Source organism: Procambarus clarkii, chromosome 5 (genome assembly GCF_040958095.1).
Source record: "Procambarus clarkii isolate CNS0578487 chromosome 5, FALCON_Pclarkii_2.0, whole genome shotgun sequence".
NCBI classification, from domain to species: domain Eukaryota; kingdom Metazoa; phylum Arthropoda; class Malacostraca; order Decapoda; family Cambaridae; genus Procambarus; species Procambarus clarkii.
In genome coordinates, this window is record NC_091154.1 from 9,138,858 (window position 1) to 9,152,860 (window position 14,003).

At 49.2% G+C, this 14,003-nt stretch overlaps 1 protein-coding gene across 1 annotated transcript; it reads left to right on the top strand.

The window, feature by feature from the left end:
• Positions 1-1,885: 1,885 nt before the first annotated feature.
• LOC123761833 (lactosylceramide 4-alpha-galactosyltransferase) lies at positions 1,886-12,951 on the top strand. Its single transcript, XM_045748056.2, has 6 exons — positions 1,886-2,181; positions 3,370-3,617; positions 6,659-6,869; positions 11,388-11,550; positions 12,014-12,186; positions 12,390-12,951. Exons 1-6 carry the CDS (start codon positions 2,076-2,078, stop codon positions 12,674-12,676), a joined length of 1,188 nt encoding a protein of 395 aa, XP_045604012.1. The 5' UTR covers positions 1,886-2,075; the 3' UTR covers positions 12,677-12,951.
• The last annotated feature ends 1,052 nt before the right edge of the window (positions 12,952-14,003 follow it).

Genomic DNA, 14,003 nt, shown 5'->3' on the forward strand with positions numbered 1-14,003 from the left:
TAGTCATGTGCTCCACACCCACCCAACTGGGCGGCAGCTTTACAGTCATGTGCACCACACCCACCCAACTGGGCGGCAGCTTTACAGTCTTGTGCTCCACACCCACCCAACTGGGCGGCAGCTTTACAGTCATGTGCTCCACACCCACCCAACTGGGCGGCAGCTTTACAGTCATGTGCTGCACACCCACCCAACTGGGCGGCAGCTTTACAGTCATGTGCTCCACACCCACCCAACTGGGCAGCAGCTTTACAGTCTTGTGCTCCACACCCACCCAACTGGGCGGCAGCTTTACAGTCATGTGCTCCACACCCACCCAACTGGGCGGCAGCTTTATAGTCATGTGCTCCACACCCACCCAACTGGGCGGCAGCTTTACTGTCATGTGCTCCACACCCACCCAACTGGGCGGCAGCTTTACAGTCATGTGCTCCACACCCACCCAACTGGGCGGCAGCTTTATAGTCATGTGCTCCACACCCACCCAACTGGGCGGCAGCTTTACAGTCATGTGCTCCACACCCACCCAACTGGGCGGCAGCTTTACAGTCATGTGCTCCACACCCACCCAACTGGGCGGCAGCTTTACAGTCATGTGCTCCACACCCACCCAACTGGGCGGCAGCTTTACAGTCATGTGCTCCACACCCACCCAACTGGGCGGCAGCTTCAGTCATGTGCTCCACACCCACCCAACTGGGCGGCAGCTTCAGTCATGTGCTCCACACCCACCCAACTGGGCGGCAGCTTTACAGTCATGTGCTCCACACCCACCCAACTGGGCGGCAGCTTTACAGTCATGTGCTCCACACCCACCCAACTGGGAGGCAGCTTTACAGTCATGTGCTCCACACCCACCCAACTGGGCGGCAGCTTTACAGTCATGTATTCCACACCCACCCAACTGGGAGGCAGCTTTACAGTCATGTGCTCCACACCCACCCAACTGGGCGGCAGCTTTACAGTCATGTATTCCACACCCACCCAACTGGGCGGCAGCTTTACAGTCATGTGCTCCACACCCACCCAACTGGGCGGCAGCTTTACAGTCATGTACTCCACACCCACCCAACTGGGCGGCAGCTTTACAGTCATGTGCTGCACACCCACCCAACTGGGCGGCAGCTTTACAGTCATGTACAGGCTGCACCTACAATAAGCAAATTTTGGATACTTGGCTAAGATTCCTGGCAGCACATCATTATGAATTAAGTACTTACACAATTCTTGGACACTATCAATGGTGTTATCTCTAAATTTCGCGATTTTTTCACATTCCACGTGGAGGAGTTATGAGGTTTGTTAAGCTTGATTGTGTGTGTGTGTGTGTGTGTGTGTGTTTGAGGATATTTTATGGCTATACTTAGGCTTTTCAAGGTCCCCACCTAGGGCTCTAGGGTCATGTAGTACTCACCTAGTTGTGCTTGCGGGGGTTGAGCTCTGGCTCTTTGGTCCCGCCTCTCAACTGTCAATCAACTGATGGTCAGATTCCTGAGCCTATTGGGCTCTATCATATCTACATTTGAAACTTTGTATGGAGTCAGCCTCCACCACATCACTGCCTAATACATTCCAACTGTTAACTACTCTGCGCGGAAAAAGTTCTTTCTAACGTCCCAGTGGGTCATGTGGGTACTCAGTTTCCACCTGTGTCCCCTTGTTCCTATCCCGCCCGTGTTAAAGAGCTAATCCTTACCTACCTTGTCAAGTCCTCTGAGAATTTTGTAGGTAGTGATCATGTCTCCCTTTACTCTTCTGTCTTCCAGTGTCGTGAAGTGCATCACCAGTGAGAGTGGGCTGAAGATATTTTTTTGTATTACAATTATATTTGAATGATGAAAATTTACTTTTTTTTGTTACTTTGCTATATATTTCTTGCAGAAACCTCGTTGAAAATTACTGATCTAGGAATTAGCCCTCTGGTTCACTTGAGCCGCAGAGCATTGTCCCCTCCGGATTTTTTTCACTCGATTCTCGAGTGGAGATAACAAGTGTATTCGAGTGGAGTAACCCACAGGGGGGGCCAGCGTCAAAACCTGGAAGGCGGGTGTGGTGGGCGTTGCTGTGGGCGTGGCATGGGCGTGTGCAGCATGGTGCGGGTGCGGGTGTGCTCGCGGGCGGTGGTGGGCGGCAGTCTGGCCGCCCTGGTGCTTCTCCTGCTGGTGATCCAGATCCTGATTGGTGAGTGTGGCCTCCTGAATATGTCTCAGGGACAGACATACTCATGTGAGTATGTCTCAGGGACAGACATTCTCATGTGAGTATGTCTCAGGGACAGACATTCTCATGTGAGTATGTCTCAGGGACAGACATTCTCATGTGAGTATGTCTCAGGGACAGACATTCTCATGTGAGTATGTCTCAGGGACAGACATTCTCATGTGAGTATGTCTCAGGGACAGACATACTCATGTGAGTATGTCTCAGGGACAGACATACTCATGTGAGTATGTCTCAGTGACAGACATACTCATGTGAGTATGTCTCAGGGACAGACATACGCATGTGAGTATGTCTCAACATCACAGAGTCCTGTGAACATGTTACCTGGTGAGTAATAACTGGAACACTTGAGTTCCTGAGTAATATTGTAATTTATCTTGACTTATGGTAAAGTTCATAAAGCCAGATTAAGCTTCCGGCTTTTGGCTAAAGTTAGAAAGCTTTCCAATAGGCTTTGATTAGACAAAAGTTATTGATACTTGGCTCCCAGTGTGAATCTTGGCTCCCAGTGTGAATCTTGGCTCCCAGTGTGAATCTTGGTTCCCAGTGTGAATCTTGGCTCCCAGTGTGAATCTTGGCTCCCAGTGTGAATCTTGGTTACCAGTGTGAATCTTGGCTCCCAGTGTGAATCTTGGCTCCCAGTGTGAATCTTGGCTCCAAGTGTGAATCTTGGCTCCCAGTGTGAATCTTGGTTACCAGTGTGAATCTTGGCTCCCAGTGTGAATCTTGACTCCCAGTGTGAATCTTGGCTCCCAGTGTGAATCTTGGCTCCCAGTGTGAATCTTGGCTCCCAGTGTGAATCAAATTATTGGTTAAAGTAAGTTGTATATGCCTTCATTGATAGTTAAAGTAGGCTGCATAGGCCTAACCTACTTCATTGACGTAAGCTGTATAGGCCTACCCTTCCTTCATTGATTGCTAAAGTAAGCTGTATAGGCCTACCCTTCCTTCATTGATAGCTAAAGTAAGCTGTATAGGCCTACCCTTGCTTCAATGATTGCTAAAGTAAGCAGTATAGGCCTACTCTTGGTTCAAATGAAAGCAGGTCCTCAGGACATGAGTTCAGTCTCACACAGTCATGGGTTCACATGCCTGAACTTTATGCAGAAATTGGTTATTGTTATAACTATACATTATTTACGACAGACGGCAGGACTTACCTGAGTCTTCCAGCGGTGGTGGTCGACTACGAAGACTACTTCGCTCCAGACGCAGTGATGGGCGTGGAGGGCGGGGAGGGCGAGGGTGGGTGGCGGGCGGCGGCCTGCACCCTACAGGCCAACACCACCACCCCGCCCTTCCCCGTCAGGCTGCCCAATTTCACAGCTTCTTCCAGCGACAAGAACATCTTCTTTCTGGAGACAATGTGTTCGTCGGCCCTTAATGCTAAGATGGTGGGTGGAGCGGTGTTGGTTGGTGTTTGGTGGTGGTGATGGTTGGTGTCTGGTGGGGGTATTGGTTGGTGTCTGGTGGTGGTGTTGGTTGGTGTCTGGTGGTGGTGTTGGTTGGTGTCTGGTGGTGGTGATGGTTGGTGTCTGGTGGTGGTGTTGGTTGGTGTCTGGTGGTGGTGATGGTTGGTGTCTGGTGGTGGTGATGGTTGGTGTCTGGTGGTGGTGTTGGTTGGTGTCTGGTGGTGGTGTTGGTTGGTGTCTGGTGGTGGTGATGGTTGGTGTCTGGTGGTGGTGGTGGTTGGTGTCTGGTGGTGGTGTTGGTTGGTGTTTGGTGGTGGTGATGGTTGGTGTCTGGTGGTGGTGTTGGTTGGTGTCTGGTGGTGGTGTCTGGTGGTGGTGTTGGTTGGTGTCTGGTGGTGGTGTTGGTTGGTGTCTGGTGGTGGTGATGGTTGGTGTCTGGTGGTGGTGATGGTTGGTGTCTGGTGGTGGTGATGGTTGGTGTCTGGTGGTGGTGGTGGTTGGTGTCTGGTGGTGGTGATGGTTGGTGTCTGGTGGTGGTGTTGGTTGGTGTCTGGTGGGGGTATTGGTTGGTGTCTGGTGGTGGTGTTGGTTGGTGTCTGGTGGTGGTGTTGGTTGGTGTCTGGTGGGGGTATTGGTTGGTGTCTGGTGGGGGTGTTGGTTGGTGTCAGGTGGTGGTGTTGGTTGGTGTCTGGTGGTGGTGATGGTTGGTGTTTGGTGGTGGTTTTGGTTGGTGTCTGGTGGTGGTGGTGGTGATGGTTGGTGTCTGGTGGTGGTGGTGGTTGGTGTCTGGTGGTGGTGATGGTTGGTGTCTGGTGGTGGTGATGGTTGGTGTCTGGTGGTGGTGATGGTTGGTGTCTGGTGGTGGTGATGGTTGGTGTCTGGTGGTGGTGTTGGTTGGTGACTGGTGGTGGTGTTGGTTGGTGTCTGGTGGTGGTGATGGTTGGTGTCTGGTGGTGGTGTTGGTTGGTGTCTGGTGGGGGTGTTGGTTGGTGTCTGGTGGTGGTGTTGGTTGGTGTCTGGTGGGGGTGTTGGTTGGTGTCTGGTGGTGGTGTTGGTTGGTGTCTGGTGGGGGTGTTGGTTGGTGTCTGGTGGTGGTGTTGGTTGGTGTCTGGTGGGGGTGTTGGTTGGTGTCTGGTGGTGGTGGTGGTGATGGTTGGTGTCTGGTGGTGGTGATGGTTGGTGTCTGGTGGTGGTGTTGGTTGGTGTCTGGTGGTGGTGGTGGTGATGGTTGGTGTTTGGTGGTGGTGGTGGTTGGTGTCTGGTGGTGGTGTTGGTTGGTGTCTGGTGGTGGTGGTGGTGATGGTTGGTGTCTGGTGGTGGTGATGGTTGGTGTCTGGTGGTGGTGATGGTTGGTGTCTGGTGGTGGTGTTGGTTGGTGTCTGGTGGTGGTGGTGGTGATGGTTGGTGTCTGGTGGTGGTGATGGTTGGTGTCTGGTGGTGGTGTTGGTTGGTGTCTGGTGGTGGTGTTGGTTGGTGTCTGGTGGTGGTGATGGTTGGTGTCTGGTGGTGGTGTTGGTTGGTGTCTGGTGGTGGTGATGGTTGGTGTCTGGTGGTGGTGATGGTTGGTGTCTGGTGGTGGTGGTGGTTGGTGTCTGGTGGTGGTGATGGTTGGTGTCTGGTGGTGGTGATGGTTGGTGTCTGGTGGTGGTGATGGTTGGTGTCTGGTGGTGGTGATGGTTGGTGTCTGGTGGGGGTGTTGGTTGGTGTCTGGTGGTGGTGGTGGTGGTGATGGTTGGTGTCTGGTGGTGGTGATGGTTGGTGTCTGGTGGTGGTGGTGGTTGGTGTCTGGTGGTGGTGTTGGTTGGTGTCTGGTGGTGGTGTTGGTTGGTGTCTGGTGGTGGTGTTGGTTGGTGTCTGGTGGTGGTGATGGTTGGTGTTTGGTGGTGGTGTTGGTTGGTGTCTGGTGGTGGTGTTGGTTGGTGTCTGGTGGTGGTGTTGGTTGGTGTCTGGTGGTGGTGATGGTTGGTGTCTGGTGGTGGTGATGGTTGGTGTCTGGTGGTGGTGTTGGTTGGTGTCTGGTGGTGGTGTTGGTTGGTGTCTGGTGGTGGTGGTGGTGTTGGTTGGTGTCTGGTGGTGGTGGTGGTGTTGGTTGGTGTCTGGTGGTGGTGGTGGTGGTGGTTGGTGTCTGGTGGTGGTGGTGGTGTTGGTTGGTGTCTGGTGGTGGTGTTGGTTGGTGTCTGGTGGTGGTGTTGGTTGGTGTCTGGTGGTGGTGTTGGTTGGTGTCTGGTGGTGGTGGTGGTGATGGTTGGTGTCTGGTGGTGGTGATGGTTGGTGTCTGGTGGTGGTGATGGTTGGTGTCTGGTGGTGGTGATGGTTGGTGTCTGGTGGTGGTGTTGGTTGGTGTCTGGTGGTGGTGTTGGTTGGTGTCTGGTGGTGGTGTTGGTTGGTGTCTGGTGGTGGTGTTGGTTGGTGTCTGGTGGTGGTGTTGGTTGGTGTCTGGTGGTGGTGTTGGTTGGTGTCTGGTGGTGGTGTTGGTTGGTGTCTGGTGGTGGTGTTGGTTGGTGTCTGGTGGTGGTGGTGGTGATGGTTGGTGTCTGGTGGTGGTGGTGGTTGGTGTTTGGTGGTGGTGTTGGTTGGTGTCTGGTGGTGGTGTTGGTTGGTGTCTGGTGGTGGTGTTGATTGGTGTCTGGTGGTGGTGATGGTTGGTGTCTGGTGGTGGTGTTGGTTGGTGTCTGGTGGTGGTGTTGGTTGGTGTCTGGTGGTGGTGTTGGTTGGTGTCTGGTGGTGGTGTTGGTTGGTGTCTGGTGGTGGTGTTGGTTGGTGTCTGGTGGTGGTGTTGGTTGGTGTCTGGTGGTGGTGATGGTTGGTGTTTGGTGGTGGTGTTGGTTGGTGTCTGGTGGTGGTGTTGGTTGGTGTCTGGTGGTGGTGTTGGTTGGCACCGTGTTACTCGGTGCCTCCAATGCACAACCTGACTCACCGAGTAACACGTGTATTACCAATCTAATTAATCCCCCCAAACATTAGCATTCAGTCTACCCTCTCTTCACAGGTGCTCAATAATATTTTCTTCAATAACATGACAGGCGTGTGCAGTAGAGAGCGCAGCAGTCCACCACCCCGACCACCAGGTCCACCTAGCCCTCACGTCCACCCACGTAGGGGGCACAGATGCCATCATCCACGCCCTCGCCTCCTACAGCAACATCCACATCTCCAGGCTGGATGTTGACACCATCATGGAGGGTACAGGACGACTCGGCAAGTGGCTCCGAGGGATGGAGTGGACAAAGAGCGGTAGGTGGAAGGGTGACGTGGAGCAGTAAGTAGAAGGGTGACTTGGAGTGGTAGGTGGAAGGGTGACGAGGAGCGGTAGGTGGAAGGGTGACTTGGAGTGGTAGGTGGAAGAGTGACGTGGAGCGGTAGGTGGAAGGGTGACATGGAGTGGTAGGTGGAAGGGTGACGTGGAGCGGTAGGTGGAAGGGTGACATGGAGTGGTAGGTGGAAGGGTGACGTGGAGCGGTAGGTGGAAGGGTGACGTGGAGCGGTAGGTGGAAGGGTGACATGGAGTGGTAAGTGGAAGGGTGACGTGGAGCGGTAGGTGGAAGGGTGACGTGGAGCGGTAGGTGGAAGGGTGACGAGGAGCAGTAGGTGGAAGGGTGACGTGGAGCAGTAGGTGGAAGGGTGACGAGGAGTGGAAGGGTGACGTGGAGCAGTAGGTGGAAGGGTGACGAGGAGTGGAAGGGTGACGTGGAGCAGTAGGTGGAAGGGTGACGAGGAGCGGTAGGTGGAAGGGTGACGTGGAGCGGTAGGTGGAAGGGTGACGATGAGTGTGGTGAATGGCAATGATACTCGGATGTTGAGTTTGTGGGTCACGTGGTAAATAAATACTTGACCATTGTGATGGTGTTGGTATGAGGGGGCGGTGATACAGTAGTGTTGGTATGAGGGGGCGGTGATACAGTAGTGTTGGTATGAGGGGGCGGTGATACAGTAGTGTTGGTATGAGGGGGCGGTGATACAGTAGTGTTGGTATGAGGGGGCGATGATACAGTAGTGTTGGTATGAGGGGGCGGTGATACAGTAGTGTTGGTATGAGGGGGCGGTGATACAGTAGTGTTGGTATGAGGGGCGGTGATACAGTAGTGTTGGTATGAGGGGGCGGTGATACAGTAGTGTTGGTATGAGGGGGCGGTGATACAGTAGTGTTGGTATGAGGGGGCGGTGATACAGTAGTGTTGGTATGAGGGGGCGGTGATACAGTAGTGTTGGTATGAGGGGGCGGTGATACAGTAGTGTTGGTATGAGAGGGCGGTGATACAGTAGTGTTGGTATGAGGGGGCGGTGATACAGTAGTGTTGGTATGAGGGGGCGGTGATACAGTAGTGTTGGTATGAGGGGGCGGTGATACAGTAGTGTTGGTATGAGGGGGCGGTGATACAGTAGTGTTGGTATGAGGGGGCGGTGATACAGTAGTGTTGGTATGAGGGGGCGGTGATACAGTAGTGTTGGTATGAGGGGGCGGTGATACAGTAGTGTTGGTATGAGGGGCGGTGATACAGTAGTGTTGGTATGAGGGGGCGGTGATACAGTAGTGTTGGTATGAGGGGGCGGTGATACAGTAGTGTTGGTATGAGGGGGCGGTGATACAGTAGTGTTGGTATGAGGGGGCGGTGATACAGTAGTGTTGGTATGAGGGGGCGGTGATACAGTAGTGTTGGTATGAGGGGGCGGTGATACAGTAGTGTTGGTATGAGGGGGCGGTGATACAGTAGTGTTGGTATGAGGGGGCGGTGATACAGTAGTGTTGGTATGAGGGGCGGTGATACAGTAGTGTTGGTATGAGGGGGCGGTGATACAGTAGTGTTGGTATGAGGGGGCGGTGATACAGTAGTGTTGGTATGAGGGGCGGTGATACAGTAGTGTTGGTATGAGGGGGCGGTGATACAGTAGTGTTGGTATGAGGGGGCGGTGATACAGTAGTGTTGGTATGAGGGGGCGGTGATACAGTAGTGTTGGTATGAGGGGGCGGTGATACAGTAGTGTTGGTATGAGGGGGCGGTGATACAGTAGTGTTGGTATGAGGGGCGGTGATACAGTAGTGTTGGTATGAGGGGGCGGTGATACAGTAGTGTTGGTATGAGGGGGCGGTGATACAGTAGTGTTGGTATGAGGGGCGGTGATACAGTAGTGTTGGTATGAGGGGGCGGTGATACAGTAGTGTTGGTATGAGGGGCGGTGATACAGTAGTGTTGGTATGAGGGGGCGGTGATACAGTAGTGTTGGTATGAGGGGCGGTGATACAGTAGTGTTGGTATGAGGGGGCGGTGATACAGTAGTGTTGGTATGAGGGGGCGGTGATACAGTAGTGTTGGTATGAGGGGGCGGTGATACAGTAGTGTTGGTATGAGGGGGCGGTGATACAGTAGTGTTGGTATGAGGGGGCGATGATACAGTAGTGTTGGTATGAGGGGGCGGTGATACAGTAGTGTTGGTATGAGGGGGCGGTGATACAGTAGTGTTGGTATGAGGGGCGGTGATACAGTAGTGTTGGTATGAGGGGGCGGTGATACAGCAGTGTTGGTATGAGGGGGCGGTGATACAGTAGTGTTGGTATGAGGGGGCGGTGATACAGTAGTGTTGGTATGAGGGGCGGTGATACAGTAGTGTTGGTATGAGGGGGCGGTGATACAGTAGTGTTGGTATGAGGGGGCGGTGATACAGTAGTGTTGGTATGAGGGGCGGTGATACAGTAGTGTTGGTATGAGGGGCGGTGATACAGTAGTGTTGGTATGAGGGGGCGGTGATACAGTAGTGTTGGTATGAGGGGCGGTGATACAGTAGTGTTGGTATGAGGGGGCGGTGATACAGTAGTGTTGGTATGAGGTAATGGATCAGGTATGAGGTGATATTACAGCTCACCCTAATACTCTATATGTACAGTATATTACACATTTTGAACATAGTGTATATATGCTTATATTACATATTTTGAACATACTGTATATGCTTATATTACATATTTTGAACATACTGTATATGCTTATATTACACATTTTGAACCTGGTGTATATATGCTTATATTACATATTTTGAACATAGTGTATATGCTTATATTACACATTTTGAACATAGTGTATATGCTTATATTACACATTTTGAACCTGGTGTATATATGCTTATATTACATATTTTGAACATAGTGTATATGCTTATATTACATATTTTGAACATAGTGTATATGCTTATATTACATATTTTGAACATAGTGTATATGCTTATATTACATATTTTGAACATAGTGTATATGCTTATATTAGAGTATTTATATATATCAAAACAAAGCACATGCATATCTTATTCCCAACAAATCTTAGCTATCAGGAATGCTTGCAGAAATTTCCCGGTAGAAGATAATAGAAGATAAGAACAGTAGAGGCTAAACAAATAATAGTTTTTATTCCCAGGACATTGGCTGTTAGCTCTTTATTTCTGAAAGTTAAGAACCTCAGAACCCCATCTTTTTAACATTAATTCTACATGTGTCCAACAAACCAATTATTCTTACATAAGTATCTCCAACAGACCAATTAATCTTACATATGTATCTCCAACAGACCAATTAATCTTACATATGTATCTCCAACAGACCAATTAATCTTACATATGTATCTCCAACAGACCAATTATTCTTACATAAGTATCTTCAACAGACCAATTAATCTTACATATGTATCTCCAACAGACCAATTAATCTTACATATGTATCTCCAACAGACCAATTAATCTTACATATGTATCTCCAACAGACCAATTAATCTTACATATGTATCTCCAACAGACCAATTAATCTTACATATGTATCTCCAACAGACCAATTAATCTTACATATGTATCTCAAACAGACCAATTAATCTTACATATGTATCTCCAACAGACCAATTAATCTTACATATGTATCTCCAACAGACCAATTAATCTTACATATGTATCTCCAACAGACCAATTAGTTTTACATATGTATAGCCAACACCCCAGGCTATTGTGTGTTTATTGATGGAAGGAGGTGTGGTGTGGGGGGGGGGGGGGTTGTGGTATAGCTGGCTTCGTTCTAGACCCACAATAGGGGATCCTGGGTTCAATTCCCAGGCGAGACAGAAATGGGTTCGTTTCCTTTCACTTAACACTTGTTCTCCTAACAGTAAAGAGGCTCCCGGGAGTTATGCAACTGTTGTGGGTTGCATCCTGACTCAAGTCAGTAATTCAACCTTGGGGAAGGGACCTTAATACAAGCCTAAGGTATATATCGTATATATACACAGGCTTCCTCTCCCTGTTAGAATTATGTATGTCTGTTTCAGCAGACTATGCTAGAGTTAGCGGTAGTTTATACGTCTCTGTCTCAACAGACTACGCTAGAGTTAGCGGTAGTTTATACGTCTCTGTCTCAACAGACTACGCTAGAGTTAGCGGTAGTTTATACGTCTCTGTCTTAACAGACTACGCTTGAGTTAGCAGTAGTTTTACACGTCTGTCTCAACAGACTACGTTAGAGTTAGCACTAGTTTTACACGTCTGTCTCAACAGACTACGCTAGAGTTAGCAGTAGTTTTACACGTCTGTCTCGACAGACTACGCTAGAGTTAGCAGTAGTTTTACACGTCTCTGTCTCAACAGACTACGCTAGAGTTAGCAGTAGTTTTACACGTCTCTGTCTCAACAGACTACACTAGAGTTAGCAGTAGTTTTACACGTCTCTGTCTCAACAGACTACGCTAGAGTTAGCACTAGTTTTACAAGTCTCTGTCTCAACAGACTGGCCTGGAATCAATTTGTCGGATGCGCTACGTCTTGGTGTGGTGTGCTCTGTGGGAGGCATTTACCTTGACTTGGACGTGTGGACAATGGCACCCTTGCCTTCCGGCGAGTCATGGGTTGGAAGTGAACGCTTGGACTACCTCACCAACAGTGCCTTCAAGTTCGTATTCGAAATAAGTAGTTATGTTGTTCATCCCTCCAGGTTTTTATAACATCAAAACATCTGCGACATATTTTAATATTTCTTTGTAGGGTTAATGGTTGGAATATATGATATAAGGTATCAGCCTTCTGTTACTACCCTTATAGCCTCAAAGTGCCACGTATTCCATGGACATCACACAAGTGTGTAATGATATAATACTAGCAAACCACACACCAGAAGATGAGGAGATGACGACGTTTCGCTCCGTCTTGGATCATTATCAAGTTGGTTGTGACAGTCGACTTGATAATGATTCAGGACGTACTGAAACGTCGTCAAGTGGCTCATCAAGATGAGCCACTTGTTAACATTTAGAGGTATGCAAATCTGTAAATTTGTGTATATAATGGTATTAATTATGAAGATCTTGACAGATCTCTGCAGGTTCCTGTTTTAAATCCATGAAATATCTCCTCAGACTCCCTAAGGATCACTGGCTGTGTGAAGAGGCCATCAGGGAGCTGACGGAACACTTTCGGGGCAATGTTTGGGCCTATAACGGTCCAGGAGTCTTCCAGAGGGTGGTGAGGAAGGCTTGCAACATCCAGAACATTGCTGACATTCACAAGTGCAAGGATCTCGTAATATTGGGTAAGTGGACGTAACCCTCATTCACTATGGGGCTTGGACCTCGAAGTGCATGCAAACATCGCTGACATATAGTCATGCAAGACATTAATAATGGTTTCCCTGTTGTTGGGAAATAGTTGATAGCACACTTGGTATAGTACATGTTTACCGTTCAGTCTTACTGCTAATATATCCGGCCGCTCATGGTAGTAATGTTTCCACAGCTCCCTCCACCTTCTACCCGATCTACTGGAGTCAATGGGAAGAGTTCTTCGTATCTGGTGGTGGCAGTTCTAAGACTTGGCCTCAAAATACTGTTGCAATCCACCTTTGGAACAAGCTCAGTAAGGGGGCACCCCTGCACCCCGGAGATGGCTCGATCGTTGACAAAACCTCACAGAAGAACTGCCCAAAAATATTCAACACCGTCACACAGATCAAGAAGTTCAGAGATAACTTGCAAACAAAAAAGATGCACAATATATCTTCAAAACACAATCATGTAGCATGAGAAAAGCAACCTTCTCCAGTTATTATGTTTATAGCACAAAGTTACTAAGAGAATGCTGTGTCCACAATACCAGAGTATAAAATATACTTGTTCAATAAAATATGCTTGTTCAAACCCAAAGCTGGGCAGATGTTGCAACTTGCAGCTGTTATTTGGGCAATGAAATAGAGACTTTGCAGTCTTGTCCTTATACCCAGTGCCCAGTGCCCAGTACTCAGCTCATAACATGTATCAGGGACCTTTTTCCATTTACATTAAACTATAAAAAAATTGAATCGTTATTATAAGTTATACAATCTGGAATATGCAACAATTAATGGCAATAACTGGGCTGATACTTAGACCCAAACCACAAACCTGACAATCAGAGGCAATAATGATATTAGGGTTCATCCTGGACCATTAGCACGACCTAATGATGGTTCAGGACCAACCAATCCACCGCCAATTGTCTTTATTTTCACATTTCTGGTTTGGGTTTAATTTGAAGCCAGAAAAATTCATCGACTTTTGTCGATGAATTAAGACTCCAATTAACACTATATGAATATAGTGAAAATGATTAAATACAATAATTATTATAATAATAATTATCACTCTTCCTTCTGCTTGGTCTTGAAGGAAGCCGGATTCGGGAAGGGAACTATCAGGGGGGAAAGCGCCAAGTCATTACGACTATATAGCACTTGGAAGGGGTCAGGATAAGGATTTGGGATGGAAAGGGGGAAAGGAATGATGCCCAACCACTTGGGCGGTCGGGGATTGAACGCCGACCTGCATGAAGCGAGACCGTCGCTCTACCGTCCAGCCCAAGTGGCTGGGTAAGCCGGCCTCGGGTGAAAGAGGGCTGTGACGATCTCTGTCTGGAACCTGTAGGTGCGGGGCCGGGACGTTCACCTCCTGAGGGTCGTGCGGGCCAGACTCTGCTTCAGGAGGTTGGGTTGTACTTGCTGGGGTGGTCCTTCTTCGGCCCGACAACGGCGATCTCCGGGTTTGGAGTCCCTGTGCCTTCGTTCACCAATATCGAGGTCAAATCCGGAACTCTCAGTTCCTGAGACGGTGCTGGAACCAATCGTATCGGTGTTTGCCTTTCCATTGGAGACTTTCGGCGCCATGGAGAGAGGAGGACCTGCTGCCTGGGTAACAGTTTCTCCTCCATATCAACCTACCGTGGCTTTGTGCCCTGGAAAGACCACTCAAATCGACAACCAGAGCGCTACCCCATACATTTTTGTGACTGATAGAAGCCTACTATATTATATATATATATATATATATATATATATATATATATATATATATATATATATATATATATATATATATA